Raw genomic sequence first — 25101 nt, forward strand, 5'->3', positions numbered from 1 at the left:
CCCAAAGGTTGGGAATCACTTCATTAGGCCATGATAGTTAGCGTGGTGTCTAAATCCATTCATTATACCTATGGTTCCCAACCTTTGGGCCTCCAGGTGTTTTGGACTTCAACTCCCAGAAATCCCAGCCAGCTTACGAACTGTTAAGAACCATGGGCACTGAAGTCCAAAACACCTGGAGGACCAAAGGTGGGAACCATTGCATTAGTTAATGTGATGTCCAAGTCCATTCATTATACCAGTGGTTCCCAACCATTGGGCCTCCAGTTGTTTTGGACTTCAACTCCCAGAAATCCCAGCCAGCTTACGAACTGTTAAGAACTATGGGAGCTGAAGTCCAAAATAGATGCATCGAAAGTCTCATCTGGTCTCTGTGTATCCTAGGACTTGGGCTTCTCATCTTCCACCCAAGTCACACCCAACACCTAATCATAATCAAAATAACAGTAGCAGTAATGATGATGATGATAAGAAGAATCCCTTTAGATGGATTTGGGAAGACAACAACCACTGCTTGTGCTAGAACCATTTTAATATAATTATACATCTGCCAGATCCAGAAAAAAAGGGAAAAAAAGGTTTAGGCATATATATCTCTTTTGTTTTGTTTCGTTTTGTTTCCATTTCACATCCGCAAGCATTAAAAACAACATTGAATTATTTTGTTTTTGTTTCCTTCTGTTTGGAGAGAAATTCACGGTCAGAGCAATTGACCAATGTCTTTAAATATATAACTTTACTGTTAAGTTTCCCCAATAGTAAATGTCTGTGTTACAGCTGAATTTAAAAAATCCTTTTTTTAAAATTTATGAATGGATTTGTATGTTACGTTTAAATCTCATTCATTCAGAGACAATTTTTTTTTGTCCTTTGTTGTAAAAAGTATTTTTTTTCAGTGCAGTTGACCTCTGGTGAAAGGCAATGTTGAAAAGAGAGAGGATATGAGAAAGAGAGAGACGCACGTGGTCATATGTAACTCAGTTGCTCAAATTTCAATGTTAATTATAACCTATTTAAAATCACAGCAGAACCCCCTGCTGGTTTAGGGTTCCTAGTTGCATACAATACAGGAGATCACAGTTTTAAAGTCTAGCACAGATTAAAAAATCACAGATGTACCATTTATATAAGACACACACTGATTGTCTCTTAAAAACTACATATTGACTCCTTATGGACATTATTTTTTCTTTTATTATTTTTTCCCTCTTAAATAAAGTAGTGCAGCTAAGACAATCAGTCCCACAAAGTCACATAAGCTCTGAGTTCTTTCTCTTCCAATTTATTTCAATTTTTCTTTCCTTTCCTGCTTTGTTTCACTTGTCCCGTTTTGTTTTCTCCTGCAGCCAGCTTTGCCGAAGGTTGTCCCCTGAAGCAACTGAAGGAGTTGGAGAGAAAGAGATATAGACATTGTCCGTGGAAGGGTTGGGGAGAGAAATCACTATGAAAATTAAAAAAGGGCCCAAAGCAAAACAAACTCAGGATGATATCAAACAGGAAACTGGAAACGTGGATGAGGGGGTTCCATAAACACACAAAAGAAAAACAAACAAACCCAAATCTAGACAATTTCTTTTGAAAAATAAAAAATAACGAAGGAAAGACCCTCCCATTCCTTCCCCCAAAACAAGGAGTCCCTGGCCTTTTGTGAGACTGGTCTTCCATTTCAAACCCATCAATTGCTACAACTAGGAAGAACAGAGCGGTCTGTATGGATCTGCTCTCTGGTCCATGTAAGGCGTCCTTTTCTTCTCGTCTTTCCTTCCAGAGCTTCTGAGCGAGAGATGAAATTTGGGGGTCAAAGGGTTGTGGCCATGGTCTTTCGTTTGTTTTTGTTCTTCTCGAGTTTATGTCTTTTGTGTCCTGTTGGCATTTCTCTTTGAGTTTAGGAACCAAAGACCTGACCACAACTGCCTGGCCTGTCTCAGTATCCTTGTCATCATTTATCATCATCAACGTGATCACTTAACACTATCATCAACAGCATCATCATCATCATCATCATCATTTATCACAAAGGGTTCCTCCTAAGCAGGGCCTTCACAAAACCTGGAACTTCCAGGAGGAGGTCTGGTCTTTATAATCCAAGCAGTCAGCGTTGAAGTTTAGCTTCCAGGAGGCGGTTTGGTCTTTATAATCCAAGCAATCGGTAGTTGAGTTAAAGCCCAAACTGGAAGCTCCGTAGCCCTGGGTGGAGAGGGAGGCTGGAGACTGGTTGAGATGGCTGGCCACGGCGGCGTTGGTGCCCATGGGGCTCAGGGCGGCCCCCGGCCCGGGCAGCTGGTGGTGCATAGGGGTGAGATAAGATCCACAGTCCATGCCTCCAAAGTAGGAGGTCGAGCCAGCATAGCCTTGGCTGTAGCCGGAAGCCTGAGTGTAGGTCATGGGGTAGGACCTCTGCATGCATGAGGAGGAGGTGGACAGGGGGTCGGAGAGCGGCGAGATGGATGCTGGGCTCCAGATGGAGACAGGAGCACTGCTGCTGCTGCTAGAAATGGTTGGGATGGAGGTGCTGGCCGGCGGCGTGAATTGCCCACTGGTCCCACTCTCTGAGCTCACCTCTCGGGTCGGAGAACTTTTCTTCTTGGCCGGCCTCACCTTGTTCTGGCCACCGTTCTGCTGCTGTTGCTGCTGCTGGCGGCACTTGGCTCGGCGGTTTTTGAACCACACCTGGGAAACCAAGAGAAGGAGAAGAAGGTGGAAGAGGAGAAGACGGAAGTTGGTTAGTCATATCACTTGATTGTGTCAAAGACTAGTAGCTAACAGCCATTGTCGCATGTTTTCCTCAACTTGGATCTTACCACATACGTTAAGCTACAACCCTCATGATCAACATCCACCCCAGATGTCCATGGAGACAAACCAAGATGAATGAAAGAACTACTAGACAAGTGAATCTCTACTGAGAAATGTTGTTATTGCTGCTGGAGGCCTTCAAGTCCACTCTGAGTTATGATGATTCTATGTTAAGGTTTTCTTTTTTTCAGAGAAGGTTTGATGTTGCCTTCCTTTGAGCTGAAAGACCATGATTTGCTCAAGCTCACTAAGGGACTTTCATGGCTGAGCATGGATCTTGGCCTTCAAGAGTCTCAATCCAACACTCCAACAATTAGACCTCTCTTCTCCAAATTTATAGGTTGATTGTTAATTATTTGAAAGCATGGTTGCTTGCAACAAAGTTCTTAGTTCTTTCGGAAAGCTGCTTTGAATGGCAACTCTAATACCAAATCTGATCCACATTGCTCACTCTATGTATGGAAATATATCCCAGGTATTTGTGGACTCTTAAAAAGATCTCCACTCATTGCAGCTATCTTAGATTCATTGAATCAGTTGACATAAACATAAAGGTAGATCCCATGAATACAGTTGATCCAACTCTAGTTGAGACTAGCAACAGAATTTAGGCCTTTAACCTATTTTCACAAACCAATGAATTCCAATTACAAAATAAGAGATTCCTTCTAACATTAGGAAGAATGTATTTGCTGAAGATCTGTTTGTCAACTGAATAGAATGTCTTGAAGGGGATGAACTCTCCATCCTTGAAGGTCTTTGAACAGACATCATTCAGGTGTCCTTGAGTTGTCCAGTCTTGCATGAAAAGAGGTTGTGCTAGATGGCTCTTACATTCTTATCCAACTTTCGGATTCTATGATATCTTTTTGGTTAGTCTATGTTTTTGGTTAGTCTATGTTTTTGGATGCTCCTAATCTGATTTGAAATGTTTGCTCCAGGCCAAATAGAGGGGTAGTTCTAACTATATAGAAGCCCATGTGGTATTGTAGAATCATGGGGGTCCATGCGACCTTAACAGGCTAACACAGATCTAGTTGAGGGAACTCTGAATCTGTAAGAGGAGATATTTTGTTGACTGGTGACTAGGACTGGAATGACTGATCTCTGGAAGCGAAGTGAAGGGGCTGAACTCATGGTAACCAGCAAATACATAAAAGACTTTGAGTTTCAAGATGTTCAACTCCAATATTTCCATTCCTTCCTCAGGTCAATAAAGTAGAAGACAGTAGAAAAAGGAGGAAGAACCACACTACAGGTGGACAGATAGGTTTGCCTTAGGGTCACTATAAGTTGGAAATGACTTGAACACACACAACAACAAGACTCAATCAAGAAGCCACAGCCCTGACCTTACAGGATCTTAGCCGAGATGTTGTGTTTTGGAGGTCTCTTATTAATTAGATCATCATATGTCAAAGCTGAGTTGATGGCAACTAATGACAACAATTCACCATCATCTCATCCTGGGTAGCCTTCTACCCTGGTCTTCTTTGCAATAGGATCTCCATTCAAGGCAATTGTGCCTCAACTTGGTGGCATCAGAGACCATTGCGGTCATGGCATCTATTCAACCTGGGGGATTACTCCCAATGATTTCACAGAAGAACTTAGCAAACCCAACTGCTTAATAAGGCTGCTTTGGGGAAAGAGAGTGGGGGAGAGAAAGCTTCTCCCAAGTCAGGGATCTTGCCAGCTTAGGTACCCCAAGGACCTCCACTTAAGTCCTATTGAAGTCAAGCCCTTAATTAAAAAGAACAGAAAAGGGAAGTTAACAATTAAGGGAGCCACTGGGTGGGAAGAAAGCAGGCATGTTCTTTCCCATGGTTTCCTCTTCTTTCCCCGTTCTAGTCCCATGTTACAGGATCAGATCTTTCAAAGAAGCTCAGTGATGCAGGAAGGCAAGTCTATCTTTCAGACTAGAAAACTTGGTTGTGTCCACACTGTGTGTTTACAACAGTTTCCTACCAGTGGGGTTTGTAGTTTGACACGGTACACTGAATTTTCTAGTGATGTCATTAGAGCTTTCTGGCAGATAAATCTGAGGACCTTAAAAGCTATAAATCTAGGATTCTAGGGGATGGCTCTTTGGCAGGAGTAGTAGTATCAAAGTGCTATAACTCTATAACATCTACATAAAGTCACCAGGTTCAAACCCGGGAGCGGCGTGAGCAGCCGCTGTTAGCTCCAGCTCCTGCCAACCTAGCAGTTTGAAAACATGCCAATGTGAGTAGATCAATAGGTACCGCTCCGGCGGGAAGGTATTATTTATTTATTTATTTACAGTATTTATATTCCGCCCTTCTCACCCCGAAGGGGACTCAGGGCGGATCACATTATAACACACATAGGGCAAACATTCAATGCCCATAAACACATCAAACAGAGACTGAGAGACACACGCAGAGGCAAGTTAACCTTCTTCTGAGGGGATGTTCGATTCTGGCCACAGGGGGGAGCAGCTGCTTCATCATCCACACTGACGGCACTTCCTCATTCCAGGTCGTAAATTAGTTAATCTTGCCTCCCCACTTTATAAGTGGTACCTTATCTCCTACTTGATAGATGCAACTATCTTTCGGGTTGCTAGGTCAGCAACGAGCAGGGGCTATTTTTTATTTTTTATTGACGGGTGCTCACCCCGCCACGGGCTGGCCTCGAACTCATGACCTCATGGTCAGAGTGATTTAAGGCAGCTGCTCAACAGCTGCGCCACAGCCCGGCCCCAAGGTAATGGCGCTCCATGCAGTCATGCTGGCCACATGACCTTGGAGGTGTCTACGGACAACGCCGGCTCTTCGGCTTAGAAATGGAGATGAGCACCAACCCCCAGAGCCAGACATGACTGGACTTAACGTCAGGGGGAACCTTTACCCTTTTAAAGTCACCAGATCCCATCTGATCCTGGAAGCTAAGCAGGATCAGCTCTGATTACTACTTGGATTGAAGACCACCAATAAATTGCATATGCTGTAAACTATATTTCAGAGAAAGGAACTTGCCAAGCCACCTCTGAGTATTTCTCGCCAAAGAAGGCCTTATACATTCCATGGGGTCGCCATAAATAGAAGACTTGAAGATACAGACATAGCAAAAACAAAACCAACCAACCAACCAAAAACCAAAATGCCATTTATTGTGTCAGAAGCGACTTGACAACATACTGCAAGTTGCTTCTGGTGTGAAAGAATTGGCTGTCTACAGAAATGTTGCTCAGGGAAAGTCCGGATGTGTTACCATCCTTCTGGGAGGGTTCTTTTATGTCCCCGCAAGCTAGAGCTGACAGACGGGAGCTCACCCCATCTCACGGATTCAAACCAGCAACCCAACCTTTAGGTCAGCAGTCCAGCCGGCGTAAGGGTTTAACCCATTTTAAAGATAAAAATTAAAAGAGAACCTGAGTATTTTTTTACTTGGAATGTTAGACATTGAACATGATAAAAATAAAGAGATCCTGTTCAACTACTTGGTCACTGCCACAAGAATAACATATGCCAGGCTTTAGAGACGAAAAGAGATCCCAAATAAGGAGGAATGGTTAAATAAAGTCATGGAGGTGATGAACATGGATAAACTTACGTATTGGTTATCTCCAAGCCAAGGTTTACCAAAGAAAAAAACCAACTGGGACGTGGTAAAGAACTACTTAAAACAAATGAAATTTGACCCTATCTGCTGAACAGATACAATCTTAGAGACCAATGAGGACAAAGGGGATGTGGTGATTTACCAATTTCTACAAACTCCTAATTAAAAAAAAATCTATGATGAGCCAGTTAAAGTTAGATGGAAGTCAACAATTTTTTTCCATTTCATATTTTTTTTCTTTTTACCATATATTTTTTATATTTTTTTCTCTCTTTCATTTTTTTCTCGTCTTCTCTTATTTCCTATTTTCTATAAAAAATTAGTGTTCTCCCACTTTCGATGTGAAAATTTTATTACAGTAGAGTCTCACTTATCCAAGCTAAACGAGCCAGCAGAAGCTTGGATAAGCGAATATCTTGGATAATAAGGAGGGATTAAGAAAAAGCCTATTAAACATCAAATTAGGTTATGATTTTACAAATTAAGTACCAAAACATCATGTTATACAACAATTTTGACAGAAAAAGTAATTCAATACACAGTCATGATATGTTGTAATTACTGTATTTACGAATTTAGCACCAAAATAACACAATATATTGCAAACATTGACTACAAAAATGGCTTGGAAAATCCAGAAGCTTGGATAAGCAAGGCTTGGATAAGTGAGACTCTACTGTATTATTATTATTATTATTATTACATGTATTATTTTACGCTATTATTATTAAAAGGATACATAAGCACATTTACATTGAAGAAGATGAGAATAATGATTTGATCAGAGTTGGACAGTCTTATCTTAAATTTGAGCTTTATGTAAACATTCAAAAACATTTAACCTACTGATGCTTCAATTAATGTAATTTTATTGGTAACTATTTTTATTTCTGAAATTTACCACTCTCGGCTTATACTTGAGTCAATGTTTTCCCAGTTTTTTTGTGGTAAAATTAGGTGCCTCGGCTTATATTCGGGTCAGCTTATACTCGAGTATATACGGTAAGTGAGATGTCCTCAAGAACAATGTGCTTTCAGAGTAGGATCGCAGTCTCAGTTTGCCTTCAAGTGACATAGCGTTCCCGAGTCTCTAGTTTTCTCTTCTCACACAGCCTTTATGTTTTCTCCAGGCCAAAAATGGGGGGAATGTGGCCTTCCAGATGTTGATGGACTGCACCTCCCAGCATCCCTTACCCTTGGCCAGGGCTGAGGGGAGCTGCAATCCAACCAACATCTGGCGAGGGACGGGTCCCCAGCCTCCGCCTGAGCTTTCATGCCATCTGTGATGAAAGAGTCGAAACTAGGTCAACACATGCGGCTGAATGAGATGGTTGAATTTGGGAGAGAGATAAGAGCATATTGTGCCTCTTTGGATTATGCGGGGTCTGCGTGTTTGTGTTTTACTTTTTTTTTATTCAGTTCAAATCAAACAAAACTCTCTGCAAATTTATTTCAAGCAAATAGACTTGAACGAAGTAGAACGGTGCTAAAATAGGACTCTACGGAGAGCAAAAAAGCAAATCTATATGAAATGACTAATGCTCAGGACAGTTTTTTCTCCCTCCCCTTTCTTCTCTGGTGTCCTTCCTTCCCCATTCTCTCCATCCCAACTTTTCTTTGCCAGTGCCATGAAATCCCTACTAAACTAGCATCAGATAGCATCTGAAAACATCACTTGGAGAAGGTTTCCGCTTGGGTACCAACCCAATGTATCCAGACTAGGAAGGCTAGGATTTCATGATGGAGGACAAGAGTGTTTTTTTGATGCAAGATGAAGAAGCATCATTTGCACATTTTTCAAAGCAAGCTGCTGCTTTTGCAGCATCTCTTATCCAGGCCCTAAAATGGTGCCCACATATTGCTTCAGAGCAACATCTCTCTCTTTTTTTTTTTTTTTGTAGCATTTGGCAAAATTTTATTTTGCTATAGCCCAGGCTTTAAAAAAAATCAATAAATCAAACAAACATGAATTTTTCCTTTATTCCCCCAAATTCCAGCATTGCATAGAGTGAGAAACTAAAAATCATTTACAACCAGAACTCTTCGATTTTGCCTGTCCACACTCCCCTGTGGTGCATCTACACTGTAGAATTAACGCAATTTGACACCACTTTGATTATTATTTGATATACAACAAGAGCCCCTGGTAGTGCGGCAGATCAAACCACTGAGCTGTTGAACTTAGTAAAGGTAAAGGTTTCCCCTGACGTTAAGTCCAGTCGTGTCTGACTCTGGGGGTTGGTGCTCATCTCCATTTCTAAGCCGAGGAGCCGGCATTGTCTGTAGACACCTCCAAGGTCCTGTGGCCGGCATGACTGCATGGACCGCTGTTACTTGCTGACCCAAAAGTTGAACTTGCTGACCCAAAAGTTGGTGGTTCGAATCCAGGGAGCGGGGTAAGTGCCTGCTGTTAGCCCCAGCTTCTGTCAACCTAGCAGTTCGAAAGCATGCAAATGTGAGTAGATCAATAGGTCTGGCGGGAAGGCAACGGTGCTCCATGCAATCATGCCAGCCACATTACCTTGGAGGTGTCTATGGACAATGCCGACTCTTCGGCTTAGAAATTGAGATGAGCACCAATCCCCAGAGTTGGACACAACTAGATTTAATGTCAGGGAAAAGTTTTTACTATACAACAAGATGCTGGCTGTTGTATTGGATCACACGTTGGATACTTCCCAAATGTCTAGGACTATGTGATGTATATAATGTGATGATGATAATAATAACAACAACAAAAACAACAACAACAACAACAACTTCTGCCAACTGTAAAAGGCCACCCTACTGGGATCTGCACGCATCATCCGAAAATACATCACACAGTCCTAGACACTTGGGAAGTGTTCGACTTGTGATTTTGTGATATGAAATCCAGCATATCTATCTTGTTTGCTGTGTCATACAATAATAATAATAATAATAATAATAATAATAATAATAATAATAATAATAAGTGGAGGGGAAAAGGAAAGGGCCTGAGGCTGTTAGGAATGGTGGGAGTTGAAGTCCAAAACACCTGGAAGGCCAAAGTTTGCCCATGCTAGTCTAGATACTTCCTAAGATGAACATTTTCTCTACTTCCCTTCAACAACATTGCTTCTTCATATGGCTCTGGGTTTTAATTCTTTTAGAAAAGATTGCAGGTATTGTTTTTGTTGCTTCTTTTGAAGCCCCTTTGCCACTTGTGATCACATTTAGTTTCTTGAATCATTCACCATTGTTTACCATTATTTTTAACATAAAGGTGGGATGCAAAAGCATGACATACAAATGCACAAACGTATTCGTGAGGGACCTTTAGTAAGCTTCATCCATTTATATCCCTTGTGCATATTGAAAATTTTATGGCAACTGAGTACATTTAAATAAAATATCCCTAAGCTTTGCATTGTATTTAGAAAAAAGAAGTACAGTAGAGTCTCAACATAAATGGGCCAGCAGAATGTTGGATAAGCGAATATGTTGGATAATGAGGAAGAATTAAGGAAAAGGCTATTAACCATCAAATTAGATTATGATTTTACAAATTAAGCACCAAAACATCATGTTTTACAACAAATTTGACAAAAACGTAGTTCAATACGCAGTAATGCTACGTAGTAATTACTGTATTTACCAATTTAGCACCAAAACATCACAATGTATTGAAAATATTGACTACAAAAACATTGACTACTAAACGGCAGACTGTGTTGGATAATTCAGAACGTTGGATAAGCGAATTTTGGATAAGTGAGACTCTACTGTATTTCAAAATGTAGAGCATAGAATATAAAGTATTTAGCATGTTACTTATTATAAGTGCATGCAAAGAAAAACCAAGACCTAAATCCAATTGCTGCATTTGAATATACAGTAGAGTCTCACTTATCCAACACTCGCTTATCCAACGTTCTGGATTATCCAACACATTTTTGTAGTCAATGTTTTCAATACATTGTGATATTTTGGTGCTAAAATACAGTAATTACTACATAGCATTACTGTGTATTGAACTACTTTTTCTGTCAAATTGTTGTATAACGTAATGTTTTAGTGCTTAATTTGTAAAATCATAACCTAATTTGATGTTTAATAGGCTTTTCCTTAATCTCTCCTTATTATCCAACATATTTGCTTATCCAACATTCTGCCGGCCCGTTTATGTTGGATAAGCGAGACTCTACTGTACCTACTGAATCCATGTAAGATATGTACATGTAACCTTAGCAATCTTACTGGATTGCTGTGAGTTTTCCGGTCTGTATGGCCATGTTCCAGAAGCATCCTCCCCTGATGTTTTGCAGCGATCCATAGTTGTGGGCAAAATGTCAGGAGAGAATGCTTCTGGAACATGGCCATACAGCCTGAAAAACTCACAGCAACCCAGTGATTCCAGCCATGAAATCCTTTGACAACATAATTTCTCACTGATTCAAGGACTGGCTTCAGGCTTGAGTCCTATTAATTATAACACTGAAAATGGTTGGAATTGTTCATCATTCTCTCCTCCATATTTTCACAAAGGTGCAGAATACAAATAAAGCAGACATATCTCATACAGGGAGACTTGTTAATAAGATGTGACTAGTACTCTATTACACCATCACTAGGTTTTTCCTTTGCACGGTGCATCAAATAGCTGCCGAAACTCATTCCACAGAAATGAAGGTCATTGCCCATAACTAGAAGCTGGAAATATGTGACATTAATGTGCCAGTGAACTGGGGCATTTTTTCAACTGATGGGCAAACAAATAAGAAATGCACATTTGCAATGCCTGAGCAATGGAACCATATGAACAACCTCTGACAATGCCTGCCATAGATGTGGGCAAAATGTCAGGAGATAATATTTCTGGAACATGGCCATACAGCCCGGAAAACATACCACAACCATATGAACAACAAAACTGTGTGCTCAACTCTGTGTCCACAACATTCATGTTAACATGTGGCCAAAAAAAGCACAAACACATATGCAAGGTCCTAACATATATAAGTTGATAATGCTAAATGCATTTGTAATTAGACCAGGAAGCAATGGATGATGGCAAAGAAAGGGAATACCGTATATACTCGAAGATAAGCCAAAATTTTCAGCCCTTTTTTTTGAGCTGAAAAAGCCTCCCTTGGCTTATAATGGGGTCAAGGCTAGGCAACAGAACCTGGGAGCCATTGCTTTCAATATATGATATATTCCTCTCTTACCCTCCCTTATCAGTGTGTTTTCCAAAGCCTCCCTTGCTCTTAACCAAGGGAATGTTTTGAAAAGGGAAAGACACCCTTGCAAGTCAGGAAGAAGAAAAATATATACCCATTAATCTTATAAAAGCATTTTCCCCTGAAATATTTGTTAATCGCTCCTACAGATATATAGGCATTAACCCCCTGCATGCATTTGCAATCCCTATGTACTTATCTATCTATCTATCTATCTATCTATCTATCTATCTATCTATCTATCTATCTATCTATCTATCTTAATTTTATATATGAATTTTCCCCTCATATGTTTGGAGGTCCTTGCAAATCTTATATACATATAGATCCATGTACCTGTATATCTGTATCCATATACAGTAGAGTCTCACTTATCCAAGCTTCGCTTATCCAAGCATCTGGATTATCCAAGCCATTTTTGTAGTCAATGTTTTCAAAATATCGTGATATTTTGGTGCTAAATTCATAAATACAGTAATTACAACATAACATTACTGTGTATTGAACTACTTTTTCTGTCAAATTTGTTGTATAACATGATGTTTTGGTGCTTAATTTGTAAAATCATAACCTAATTTGATGTTTAATAGGCTTTTCCTTAATCCCTCCTTATTATCCAAGATATTCGCTTATCCAAGCTTCTGCTGGCCCGTTTAGCTTGGATAAGTGAGACTGTACTGTATGTACATTATTTAACCCATTGATGCCTCAATCAATGTAATTTTATTGGTATTGTTTTTATTTTGAAATTTACCAGTAGCTGCTTCATTTCCCAACCTCGGCTTATAGTCGGGTCAATAAGTTATCCCATTTTTTTGTGGTAAAATTAGGTGCCTCGGCTTATATTCGGGTCAGCTTATACTCAAGTATATACGGTAGTTGCTTTAAACAGAATCAATGGACTTCCCCATTTGTAATTGAAGCATTTTCAGATCTGATTATTCACAGATTACTGTATTTATGCTCCTCCACTCCTATCCTATATGTGACTGAAAAGATTATTCTTTCTAGGCCTTTCTAGGTCTTCCAGTACAGATTTATGGACTTTCTGGTGGAAGGCAACCATATAATTTTTCTGGAAGATCTAGAAATCCCTAGAAAAGTGTTCTTTCTCCCAGGTTAAAAAAAAATATCCTGTCTATATTTGAGTTTCCTCCACTTTTTGCACTCCGAACCCCTGCCAAGGTTGAGGGCCAACTGTATTACCAATCTGAGTGTTTCTCTATTTCAAACAATAATAATAGCACTTGTTTATGTAGATGAGATATCTGGACAAAAATTAAAGTTTCATAGTAGTTTGTAGATGAGATATCTGGACGACCCGGGATCGGCTGAAGACAGAGAAGAATTGTTGCTCTCGCTTGAAATCCAGAGTTGGACTCTGGAGCCAGATATCTCATTTACAAACTACTGTGAAACTTTATTATTATTTGTAATTGAGACGGAAGGCTGCAAGTGTCTCAATATATTTGATAGTTTAGACCAAGGGTCCCCAAACTAAGGCCTGGGGGCCACATGCGGCCCATTGAAGCCATTTATCCGGCCCCCGCCCCCTCCCTCGCCCGGTGCGTGCCTTCCAGAGTTTTTCTTGTTTATAATAGTATTTGAATTATTATTTAATTAATAATTAATTATCAAGGGGGGTGCTTTGCTAGTGCTTTTGGTGCAAAAAGGCAGAAGGGGGCTGGACTAAATGGTGCAAGGGGTCTCTTCCAATCCTCTTTTATTATTATTATTATTATTATTATTATTATTATTATTATTATTATTGACACAAAGACACAGTATAACACAGCAAACGAGATATGTATGCTGGATTTCATATCACAAAATCACAAGTTCCCAAGCGTTTAGAGCTGTGTGGTGTATTATTATTATTATTATTATTATTATTATTATTATTATTATCATCATTATTATTAACAACATTGAGGCTGAGTGGCCAACTGTCAGGGGTGCTTTGCTTGTGCTTTTGGTGCACAAAGGTAGAAGGGGGTTGGACTAAATGACCCAAGGAGTTTCTTCCAACCTTCTTTATTATTTTTATTATGATTATGATCGTTATTAACATTGAGGCTGTATTTGTTCCCATTTGGGTTTTTTTTTTACTTCAAAATAAGAGATGTGCAGTGTGCATAGGAATTTGTTTATAGTTTTTTTCAACTATAGCCCAGCCCTCCAATGATCTGAGGGACTGTAAACTGGCCCCCTCTTTAAAAAGTTTGGGGACCCCTGGTTTAGACTGTCACAACTTACACAAAGAAACATGCCCCTTGTAATTTAATAAAGATGCAGGGGTTCTCTATTATTGCTCTTTAGCCTATTTAATTTTTCTGCATTTTTTAGGCTTTCCTCAGGGAAAGTAAAAGGCTGATAAACTAGTTTGTGGTGTCAAAACATTTGCCTTGCAATCTCCTGGAGCAGCAAATGTCAGCAAATGCCACCTGGGGACCATCTCTCGAGGCACTTCTTTTTGATCCTTTTTGTCTCTAAATGATACCCAAGCATCCTTTTTTCAAGCTTACTGGGAACGAAGGCAGCACTGGGTCAATGGACTTCGCTTTCATTTTAAGAGATTTTTTTTAAAAAAACAATATTAACATTGTGAAATGACAACCATATAAGAATGCATCAGAATGAAATGTTCCTACAGTCCCCATATTTCTAGTATAGACCTCTTACATTCATATACATAGGCTTCTTATACAGTAGAGTCTCACTTGTCCAACATTCTGGATTATCCAACATTCTGGATTATCCAACGCAGTCTGCCTTTTAGTAGTCAATGTTTTTGTAGTCAATGTTTTCAAAATATTGTGATGTTTTGGTGCTGAATTCTTAAATACAGTAATTACTACCGTGTATTGAACTGCTTTTTCTGTCAATTTGTTGTAAAACATGATGTTTTGGTGCTGGATTTGTAAAATCATAATGTAATTTGACGTTTAATAGGCTTTTCCTTAATCTTTCCTTATTATCCAACATATTCGCTTATCCAATGTTCTGTTGGCCCGTTTATACAGTAGAGTCTCACTTATCCAACACTCACTTATCCAATGTTCTGGATTATCCAACACATTTTTTTAGTCAATGTTTTCAATATATTGTGATATTTTGGTGCTAAATTCTTAAATACAGTAATTACTACATAGCATTACTGCGTATTGAACTACTTTTTCTGTCAAACTTGTTGTTAAACATGATGTTTTGGTGCTTAATTTGTAAAATCATAACCTAATTTGATGTGTAATAGGCTTTTCCTTAATCCCTCCTTATTATCCAACATATTCGCTTATCCAATGTTCTGCTGGCCCGTTTATGTTGGATAAGTGAGACTACTGTATTGGATAAGTGAGACTCTACTGTATTTATTATGCTTGCATTTTCCTCTGTCCCTTTTAAAAAAAAAAACCTGAACTCCTATCTCTAATTATTCAACTGATTTCATTTAGATACTGCAATGCTAGAAATGTATGAATGGAAGGAAAATTTCACTGGGGAGGCAGAATTCGCACTGTGGGGCAGAAATCCTCAATAGCCACATCCTTGAATTATTTTAATGTCACATAGTGATCTATGCAGGGAATTCACATAGGCTTATATTTGCAAAAAGAGGAAAAAAAGACCTTCTTCAAGGAAATGCTGTCATGCCCTAAGTGATCTGTTAATTATTTTCTGGAGCGGAGAACATTTGGGATTTGCATTTGCCCCAGAATAATACCTATCCTACAGGTTCGGCTTTTGCATCAGACTTGGGTCTGTTCCAATCTGACTGGAAGGTAACACTCTGTGCGTCTTAAAAACAGGACGAAAATAGACAAGTCTCTTTTCTTGCCATTGGAATCCATTGCTCCTTTGTGTCCTAGTCTCCGGAGCAGCAGAAAACAAGCTTGCCCTTTCCTCAATGTGACATCCTCTCAAATATTTAAATATGTCTATCATGTTCAATGTGTTGTCGAAGGCTTTCATGGCCTGGATCACAGGGTTGTCGTATGTTTTCCGGGCTGTATGGCCATGTTCCAGAAGTATTCTCTCCTGACGTTTCACCCACATCTATGCCTGCCACATCTATGGCTATTTCTGCCATAGATGTGGGTGAAACGTCAGGAGAGAATACTTCTGGAACATGGCCATACAGCCTGGAAAACATACAACAACTCTATCATGTTCCTTTTTAACCTCCTTTCCAGGTCCATAAGCCAATGGTTCTCAACCTATGGATCCCCAGATGTTTTGGCCTACAACTTCCAGAAATCCCAGATGGTTTCCCAGCTGTTAGGATTTCTGGGAGTTGAAAGCCAAAACATCTGGGGACGCACAGGTTGAGAACTACTACTCTAAGCCATTCCTCATAGGGCTTGACTTCCAAATATTTGACTCTTTTGGTGACCCTTCTCTGGACACCTTCCAACTTGTCAATCTCCTTCTTGAATTGTGGACACAATATTATTCTAAGATCTGACCAAGGCATGTGCACAACCTCACAACCTAGTTTAGGGTTGAAACTGTCTTCTTCACCAGTTCTGGGCATCACAATTCCTGAAGGAAGCTGGAATGTGTCCAAAGAAAGACTATCAACGTGGTCAAAGGTCTAGAAACCAAGCCTTATGAGGAATGGCTGAGGGAGCTTGGAAGAAAATACTAAGATGACATGACAGCTATCTTTAAATATCCAAAGGGATGACATGAATAGCCTTCCAACCTAAGTGTAAAGAGCTCAATTAACTTTCCTCCTTTGGAAGTCTTTATACATAGGTTGGAAGGCTATTTTTCTGGAGTGGATTGGACTAAGTGGTCCTTGTAGCAACTTCAAAAACTCTACATGGAAAATGAGAGTCACTTCTGACTTTTCTCTGATATATTTATTTATAGAAGACAGATTTGCAAGCAACTGATGGACACATCCATGTGTTTTTTCCTCCCTTCCCAGTCACATCTATCCAGTCAGTAGTGTGAGGTGGTCCTCAAATGGAAACAACACGGAAGCTGATGCAATCTGAAGAATCTGTTAGGATCTGCATCCAGATTCAGGGAGAACATCACAATTTACCCAAGCCTCCCATTCTGCAATTCATATCAACCCTAAAGCACATAGATTTGGGTTAACCTGATTAATAACACAGCCCAACAACAGCAGCAGCAAAAATGTCTTTTTTTTAAAGACCTATTTGGTGCTCTGATCCAGAAACTTGCATTGGATACACCTCATCAGTTCTAGTAGATATGATTATCATGGTTGTCTATGGGTTGATAGATGAAGGGTGGTATATGTCATATGTTCTGTCTCTCAAAACCTAGACCTGATAGGAATTAAACTGGTGCCATGTTTTTGACTCAGAAGGTCAAATATGCCCAGAAACAAGCCTAACCTTCAAGTCACCGAAATGCCTGTTGGCCAGCATAATGTGAAATATGAAATGGCTCTGTCTGTGCATGTGAACTCTATACAGTCATTTTCTTTTTGTCAGAATATAAAAGCCAAACCAAATTTGGGCTGGAGAATTTAATACTGAGGAAGACAACCCTATAAAATCCCTGTGGTCACCATAAGTCAACAGGGAGCTTGAAGGAATGGTAGGTTGAAAACACTGGGTCTAGTATTGAAAGCTGTGGGATGGAAATATATATTGTATTCCATTCCATATTATATTACAGTAGAGTCTTGCTTATCCAACGTAAACGGGCCGGCAGAATGTTGGATAAATGAATATGTTGGATAATAAGGAGAGATTAAGGAAAAGCCTATTAAACATTAAATTAGGTTATGGTTTTACAAATTAAGCACCAAAGCATCATGTTATACAACAAATTTGACAGAAAAAGTAGTTCAATACACAGTAATGCTATGTAGTAATTACTGTATTTACGAATTTAGCACCAAAATATCACGATATATTGAAAACATTGACTAAAAAAATGCATTGGATAATCCAGAACGTTGGATAAGCAAGTGTTGGATAAGTGAGACTCTACTGTATATGGAAATATTATGGGGTGATATATGGGTTGGGAGCCTCAAGGAGGGTCAGGCAATAAATATATGATGATGATGATGATGATGATGATGATGATGATGATGATGATGATGATAATAATAATAATAATAATAATAATAATAATAATAATAATAATAATAATAATAGAAAAGGCACAGTACAAAAGACCAAAAGAATCCTGTTGCCTCAGACAGAAGGCCTAAGTAATTCAATATCTAGGAGCTGACAGAATGTGAAAGCCATATCTTTCTTCCACCATTGCTGCCCAACAACAGCTATTTTGCAGGAAACTGGAGCTTCCAACTGCAGAATCTAATGTCAATGAGATAGTGAATCTGCTCTGGGATTTAGTCCAAACTTTAAAGGAGCTTTCCAAGAAGATGGACCTACTTGGGAGGATATGCAGTAGCACTTTGCCTAGCATCTTTAAAATTCAGATTGAAACCCAGAGTGGATTCATTGCCCTCCTTGAAATCAGATCAAATACAATAACCTTCCCTGGGCGTACCAAAGGCATGCAACAACAAACCTCTGCACACTACACAGTTAAAGCACTTTGATACCACTTTCACAAACATAGGGATTTGGTGAGGCATATTATTACTTTCTTTTTGGAGAGCTCTAGTGCCTCCCCCAAAGGATGCGGTCAGGAATACAAAACCCCTAATTTATCAAGAGGGAATTAAAATTTAAGTTTTCCTTTCAATCCATTTTGGGTCAAGGGAGTTCTCTCCTCTCCCAATTTTGTTGAAGACCCCATTTATCTTTCAAATTGGCCATAGGATCAGAAGGTAATGGAGCTTTTGTCTTTGGAGCTGTGCCATGAAATTGGTTTTCTTCCTTCCCATCTCGCCCTGTTCAAATTCCTAGCTGCTTTCACAATTTGCTTCAGCTTCCTTTTCTTCTTCAGATGACTTGACCTCCAGCTGACTGGGGATGATGGGAATTGAAATCTAATCCAGATGGGAGAGTCTGAACTGGACTAAAGGGAGAAAGCTCATCTTGAACCTGTCTTCCAACTTTTTGGCCAATATTGCTGCCTCAAAAATGATGGACAGGGAAATGTTATCTGTAATTTTTGAAATGATGACAATCTGGAAATTAATGAGAAAGGGAGAAAACTAGTGACACTCCCCCATATTTTTGGGTGCCTGGCTGACTGGGGATGATGGGCATCATGGTTCAGCAGATTGAAAAAGTCTAATATGATGCTGTCCCTGCCTCTTGGATGGTCTGACTGCCTACCGTGTTTCCCCGAAAATATGACAGTGTCTTATCTTAATTTTTGCTCCCAAAGATGTTCTAGGTCTTATTTTCAGGGAATGTCTTATTTTTCCATGAAGAAGAATTCACATCTATTGTTGAACAAAAAATTGAACATTTTTATATACTGTACAGTAGTTGCCATCATAAACCAGCATAACCAGACAAACTGTGAATCCTATCAAGAATTTCTTGTTATTTATTTTATTTATTTACAACATTTATACCCCGCCCTTCTCACCCGAGGGGACTCAGGGCGGCTTACAAAAATTGGCAAAATTTAATGCCCAAAATGCAATCATAAAAACAAAACAATATAAACAAATCCATTAAAACAAATCCATTACTACCAATATTTCCATGTACAACACTTTATGGTATATAAATTTACCGATCCTGCATGCTTCCAAACAAAAACTTTGCTAAGTCTTACTTTCAGGGGAGGCCTTATATTTAGTAATTCAGCAAAACCTCTACTAGGTCTTATTTTCCGAGGATGTCTTATTTTCGGGGAAACAGGGTACCTAGGAATGATGGGTTTCAAAGTGTAATGCATTGGGGAAAGACTCTTTGGATGTGGCTTTTATCACTATCAAGAACGATGGAGTTTAAAGTCACACAGGTTGGAGCAAGCCCAAAGTTCTGGGGATGATGGACAAGAGAGTCCAGCAAGCTAGAGAAAGCTAGCTATATTGACACTAGCTCCCTCTAGAATATCCTGGAAGTCTGGGGATGATGGGCTATAAAGTGCCTGGTTTGACCTGGGGAGAATTATGGGAGAGCTCTTCCCTTTCAAATGGAGATAACACCTGCAGACACCCAGAAGTGAAGTGCTGGCCTTACCTGCACCCTGGACTCGGGCAGGTTAATTTTGAGGGCCACCTCTTCCCGCATGAAGATGTCCGGGTAGCGGGTCTTGGCGAAGAGGGCCTCGAGGACATCCAGCTGGGCCCGGGTGAAGGTGGTGCGCTCCCTCCTCTGCTTCCGAGGAGTGGCTGAGGAAGGAAATGTCATGAGGAAATCAATATCCATGGAGACCAAAAGGATGATGGAGACCAAAAGTCCCTCTAGAGAAGCAATCCTCCTCCACCGCACAACAAGGAGACTCACCTCCCTGAAGCCTAGTGACAGTTCCCATTAGAGTAGACCCATCAAGTCCATATGCTTTAGGCAAGAGTTTGGGAAGAGTCTGCTCTGGTTGGACTAAGGACAGAGGCCCTTTTGGTATGGGGAGAAGGCAGAATATATTGTATTGTTTCCAATGTTGTTAGCTGCTTTGGGTCTCTTTTTTGAGAGATACAGTGGGAGAAGGAAAAGAGGAGAAGAAAAGGAGACGGCGGCGGAGGAGGAGGAGGAGGAGGAGAAGAAGAAGAAGAAGAAGAAGAAGAAGAAGAAGAAGAAGAAGAGAGAAGAAGGAGGAGGAAGAGGAGGAAGAAAGAGAAGAAGGAGAAGGAAAAGAAGAAAAAGGAGGCAAAGGAGAAGAGGAAGAGGAGGAGGAAGAAGAAGAAGAGGAGAGGGAGGGGGGAAGGGAGAGGAAGGAGAAGAAGAAAAAGGGGGAGGAGAAGGGAAGGAGAAAGAGGAGGAGGAAGAAGAAGAAGAAAAGGAAGAAGGGGAGGAAGAGGAGGAGGACGAAGAAGAGAAGAAGGAGAAGAAAAGGAAGGAGAAGGAGAAGAAGAAAAAGGAGGAGGAGAAAGGGAAGGAGGAAAAGGAGGAGGAAGGAGAAAAGGAAGAAGGGGAGGAGGAGGAAGAGGAAGGAGAAGGGAAGAAGAAGAGGAGGAAGGAAAAGGAGAAGAAAAAGGAGGAGGAGGAGAAAGGGAAGGAGGAAAAGGAGAAGAAAAAGAGGAGAAGGAGTAGAGGAGGGAGAAGGAGAAGGGAAGGAGGAGGAGGAGAAGAGGAGGAAGAAAAGAAGAAGAGTAAGGGGAGTAAGGAGAACAACAACAGGTCTAGTGATATGGTGATCTCTGGGGTGCATCTACATTGTGGAATGAATGTAGTTTGAGATCATTTTGATTGCTGTGGAATCCTGGGAGTTGTATTTTTAAAAAGCCTTGGACTTCCTCTGGAAAAGAGAGCAAACTACAACTCCCAGGATTCCATAGCATGGAGCCATGGCAGTTAAAGTGGGGTCGGTGAACGTGCATTCATTCCACGGTCTACAATGCACCCTAAGCCTCGACTCTAGTATTACTACATTGTACTTTGGAGTCCTATTTTGGCGGTACAAAAGCGAAGTACAAATAACAGCAACGAAGCAAACGAGGATGAGATCTGTAAACACGGGGCAGATCCTCAGTCCCAGTCAAAGCCACTGACTGCCGAGGAGATCTGCTAAACAGGCGGTCCCAAACAAGCTTTCTAGTGCAGAAGGGAAGACTCAACGACCTCCTCTGGCTAAACCTGGATTTAACAAGAGCCCTTCACTCATTGGACAACCTTTCCCTCAAAGATCCCTCCATCCTCAACATGCCCCCAAGCTCTATCTTCCAGGGATACAGAATTGGGAAGGTCTGTATCCCATACAGATCTTATTGGCTTGGGTTCCACACCCCATTGGGAGCTAAAATGCTTCTGATCCGTGTCTAGAACATCTCATTGAGGAGAACCTCAAACTCGCAAAGAAATGCATGGGGGGTGGACAGATTTTGGGGATGGTCCCCTTCCCTCTGCACCTTCCTCTCCCATCTCAATCCCCTGAAAGCCTTCTAAGGTCTGGTGGGACCCCGAAATGAAGTGTTTTGGTTTGACACCAAAGAGTTTAGATGGGACACCGGGAATACTGTATTCCGACCCCTGGGGCAGATTTTGAAGATGGTCTCCTTCCCTCTGCACCTTCTTCCAAAAGCCCTTCCTCCCCTATCTCAATCCCTTGGAAGTCTTCCAATGTCTGGTGGGACCCTAAAAAGAAGTGTTCTGGTTTGACATCAAAGAGTTTAGATGGGACATCGGGAATACTGTATTCTGACACCTGAGACAGATTTTGGAGATGGTCTCCTTCCATTTGCACCTTCCTCCAAAAGTCCTTCCTCCCCTATCTCAACCCCTTGGAAGCCTTCCAACGTCTGGTGGGACCTCAAAATGAAGCATTCTGGTTTAACACCAAAGAGTTTAGATGGGACATGGGACATGTTGTATTCCGGCACCTGAAATAGGTCATTCTGGTGGGACACTAAGAAGAGTTACCCAAAAGTAGTGTTCTGGTGGGACACCAAAGAGAGGCTTTCTGATGGGACACCTGAAATACATCTTCTGACACCTGAAAAACGTTCTCCGTTGGGAGACGAAAAAGACATCTGCTCACTCTTTCCCCACATGTCCCATCCCTGGAGGACCCTCTTCTCACCCCAAGACCCCCCAAAAAAGGAGTCCATCCCCCCTTTGTGGGCTCACCTGGATACCCAACCGAGGGGTGGAGGAGGTCCATGCCAGAGGTGGTGAGGCTCAGCCCGTTGACCGCGTAAGGTGGTTGCTTGAGATAAGACATCATGCTAAAGTTGGGGTGGGGGCGAGGAAAGAGGGCCAAAATTCCCGGAGGGGGGAGGGCTGGGCGGGCGGGAAGGAGGGGAGGCCCTGGGTCGCCTTCTTCTCCCTTCCCTCCTCTTCTTCTTCTTCCTCCTCCTGCTTCTTCTTCAGGAGCTGGAGAGGTTGTGTGCCGGGAAGCCAGGAGACCTGGAGGCTGAGGCGAAAAGAGGGAGGGAGGGAAAAAGAGAGAGAGAGTTGGTGGTGGAAAGAAAAGGCAGAGGAGGGATGTGTTTCTTGGTCTCTCCCACCCCTCAAAACTCAAATACAAGGGAGAAGGGAGAAGGAGGAGGGGGGAGGAGGAAGAAGAAGAGAAGGAAGAGGAAGAAAGAGGAAGAAGAGGAAGAAGAGAAGGAAGAAAAAGAAGGGAAGGAAGGAAGAAAAGAGGAGGAGGAAGAGGAATAAAATGATGAAGGAGAAGAGGGAGAAGAGGAAGAAAGAAAAGAGAAGAAGAGGAGAAAGAGGAGAAGGAATAGGAAGAAAGAAAAGAGAAGGAGGAAGAGGAGGAAGAAGAGAAGGAAGAGGAAGAAGAAGAAAAGGAAGAAAAGAAAGAAAAAGAAGGGAAGGAAGAGGAAGAAGAGGAGAAAAAATAAGAGGAGGAGGAAGAAGAGGAGGAAAAATAAAAAGAGAAGGAAGACGAAGAAGAGGAGGTGGAGGAGAAAAGGAGAAGATGAATAAGGAAGAGAAGGAAGAGGAAGAAAGAAAAGAGGAAGAGGATGAAGAAGAAGAATAGGAAGAGGAGGAGGAATAGGAAGAAAGAAAAGAGGAAGACGAAGAAGAGGATGAAGAAGAAGAGGAAGAGGAGAAGGAAGCAGAAGAAAGAAAAGAGGAGGAGGAGGAAGAAAGAAAAGAGGAGGAAGAGGATGAAGGAGAAGAAGAAGAGGAGGAGGAATAGGGAGAAAGAAAAGAGGAAGACGAAGAAGAGGATGAAGAAGAAGAGGAAGAGGAGAAGGAAGCAGAAGAAAGAAAAGAGGAGGAGGAAGAAAAGGATGAAGGAGAAGAGGAGGAGGAATAGGGAGAAAGAAAAGAGGAAGACGAAGAAGAGGATGAAGAAGAAGAGGAAGAGGAGAAGGAAGCAGAAGAAAGAAAAGAGGAGGAGGAAGAAGAGGATGAAGGAGAAGAGGAGGAGGAATAGGGAGAAAGAAAAGAGGAAGACGAAGAAGAGGATGAAGAAGAAGAGGAAGAGGAGAAGGAAGCAGAAGAAAGAAAAGAGGAGGAGGAAGAAGAGGATGAAGGAGAAGAGGAGGAGGAAGAGGAATAAGAGGATGAAGTAGAAGAGGGAGATGAGAAGGAAGAGGAGAAGGAATAGGAAGAAAGAAAAGAGGAAGAGGAAGAAGGAGAAGAAGAGAAGGAGGAGGAGGAGGAGGAAGAGAAGATATCCAGGAGAAGGATGCTAATAATAACAATCATCATCTTTAGAACCTCAATCGAAGAACTTCTTGCGGAATTAGTCAGGTCCAAAACAGAAGCTCGGAGGCAACCCGAAACTAACTTCATGGTGTGTCCCCTCCTCACGAAAAAGTTGCAATGCCAAACAATGTCTCCTCCTTTCCTTGCATCCACACACACACACACACACACAAGCTGGGGTTCTTGGGGTGCCCGCTCCCCGGCTTATCCAGCAGTTAATTGTCTCCAACAAAACCCAATGGGGGCCCATTTCACAGACACAAAGACCTCCTCGGCCAAATAAAGAAAGCTGCCCGCAAAGTCTCTTTCCCAACTCCCTTCCTCGGCCACAAAGGGATATTTCTGAGCCTCCCCCTCCTCTCCTTTTCAGCATTTTAATTACTTTGGATTTTTGCAACTGTAAAACAAGGTCCTCCTCAAAACAATCAGTCAAGTAAATAAATACCGGTGAATCAATCCAACTTTCCAACAAAGAAGAAAAAGTTGAGAACGACAAAAAGTGATTTTAATGTTTATATTAGATGGTTTTATTTAATTTAATGTTTTATCTTATGTTGCCTTCTTGATTTTAATGCATAGCTATATGTTTCTTGTTTAGACTTTATGACTTGGTTTTGTATGTATGTTAGGCATTGAATTTTACTACTATTATGTTGTAAACCACTTTGAGTCTCCCCTGGGGTGAGAAAAGCGGTATATAAATACAGTAAATAATAACAAGGCGCGCTTTCAATGATTACTCTTCCTCCCGCATAAAAAAGGAATCAGCCAAATAAAAGTCAATTAAAGTATCCTCTTTGGAAAAATATTTAAATCCGGGCGAAGGGGTATTTTGGGTGTTTAATTTCCCTTCCTCCCAATCCACCATCCCTTCGGTAATGATATGTCTGGAGTTGTGACTATTCCGCAAAAAAAAAAAATTATTGTTGTTATTATTATTATTATTATTATTATTATTCAACCTTTGAAGTTAAGATAAAGTTTACAAAGAAAAGACCCACTTTGGGGGAGATCTAAATTGAGGAGGTGGGGGATTTGAAGGTTGTCTGAGAATAATAATACATATTTAATAATTATAATTGATTAATATTATTTAATTATTATTATTATTATATATTATTATTCAACCTTTGAAGTTAATGCAAAGTTTAGAAATCCAGAAATTCTGAATTGGGGGGGATTTGGGGGTTGTTTGATAATAATAATAATAATAATAATAATAATAACTATTTAATTAACAATTAATATTATTAAATTATTATTATCATTATTATTATTATTCAACTTCTGAAGTTAAGGCAAAGTTTAGAAATCAAAGATCCACTTTG

The 25101-nt window shown here is 40.7% G+C and overlaps 1 protein-coding gene across 6 annotated transcripts in view; it reads right to left on the bottom strand.

Moving 5' to 3' along the window:
- Nucleotides 1-514: 514 nt before the first annotated feature.
- otx2 (orthodenticle homeobox 2) overlaps nucleotides 515-25101 on the bottom strand; it is a 51424-nt gene continuing 26837 nt past the window's right edge. For 5 of the 6 annotated variants that reach the window (XM_062968644.1, XM_062968642.1, XM_062968645.1 and 2 more), the window contains 3 exons: nucleotides 22235-22520; nucleotides 19691-19842; nucleotides 515-2670 (listed from right to left, as the gene is read on the bottom strand). In XM_062968644.1, the coding sequence (XP_062824714.1) occupies nucleotides 2041-2670; nucleotides 19691-19842; nucleotides 22235-22331 (879 nt within the window). In that variant the 5' untranslated portion in view covers nucleotides 22332-22520 and the 3' untranslated portion in view covers nucleotides 515-2040. The remainder of the gene's footprint in view (nucleotides 2671-19690; nucleotides 19843-22234; nucleotides 22521-25101) is intronic. The other variant, XM_062968643.1, reaches the window with a different exon arrangement.

Source organism: Anolis carolinensis, chromosome 1 (assembly GCF_035594765.1).
Source record: "Anolis carolinensis isolate JA03-04 chromosome 1, rAnoCar3.1.pri, whole genome shotgun sequence".
NCBI lineage: Eukaryota > Metazoa > Chordata > Lepidosauria > Squamata > Dactyloidae > Anolis > Anolis carolinensis.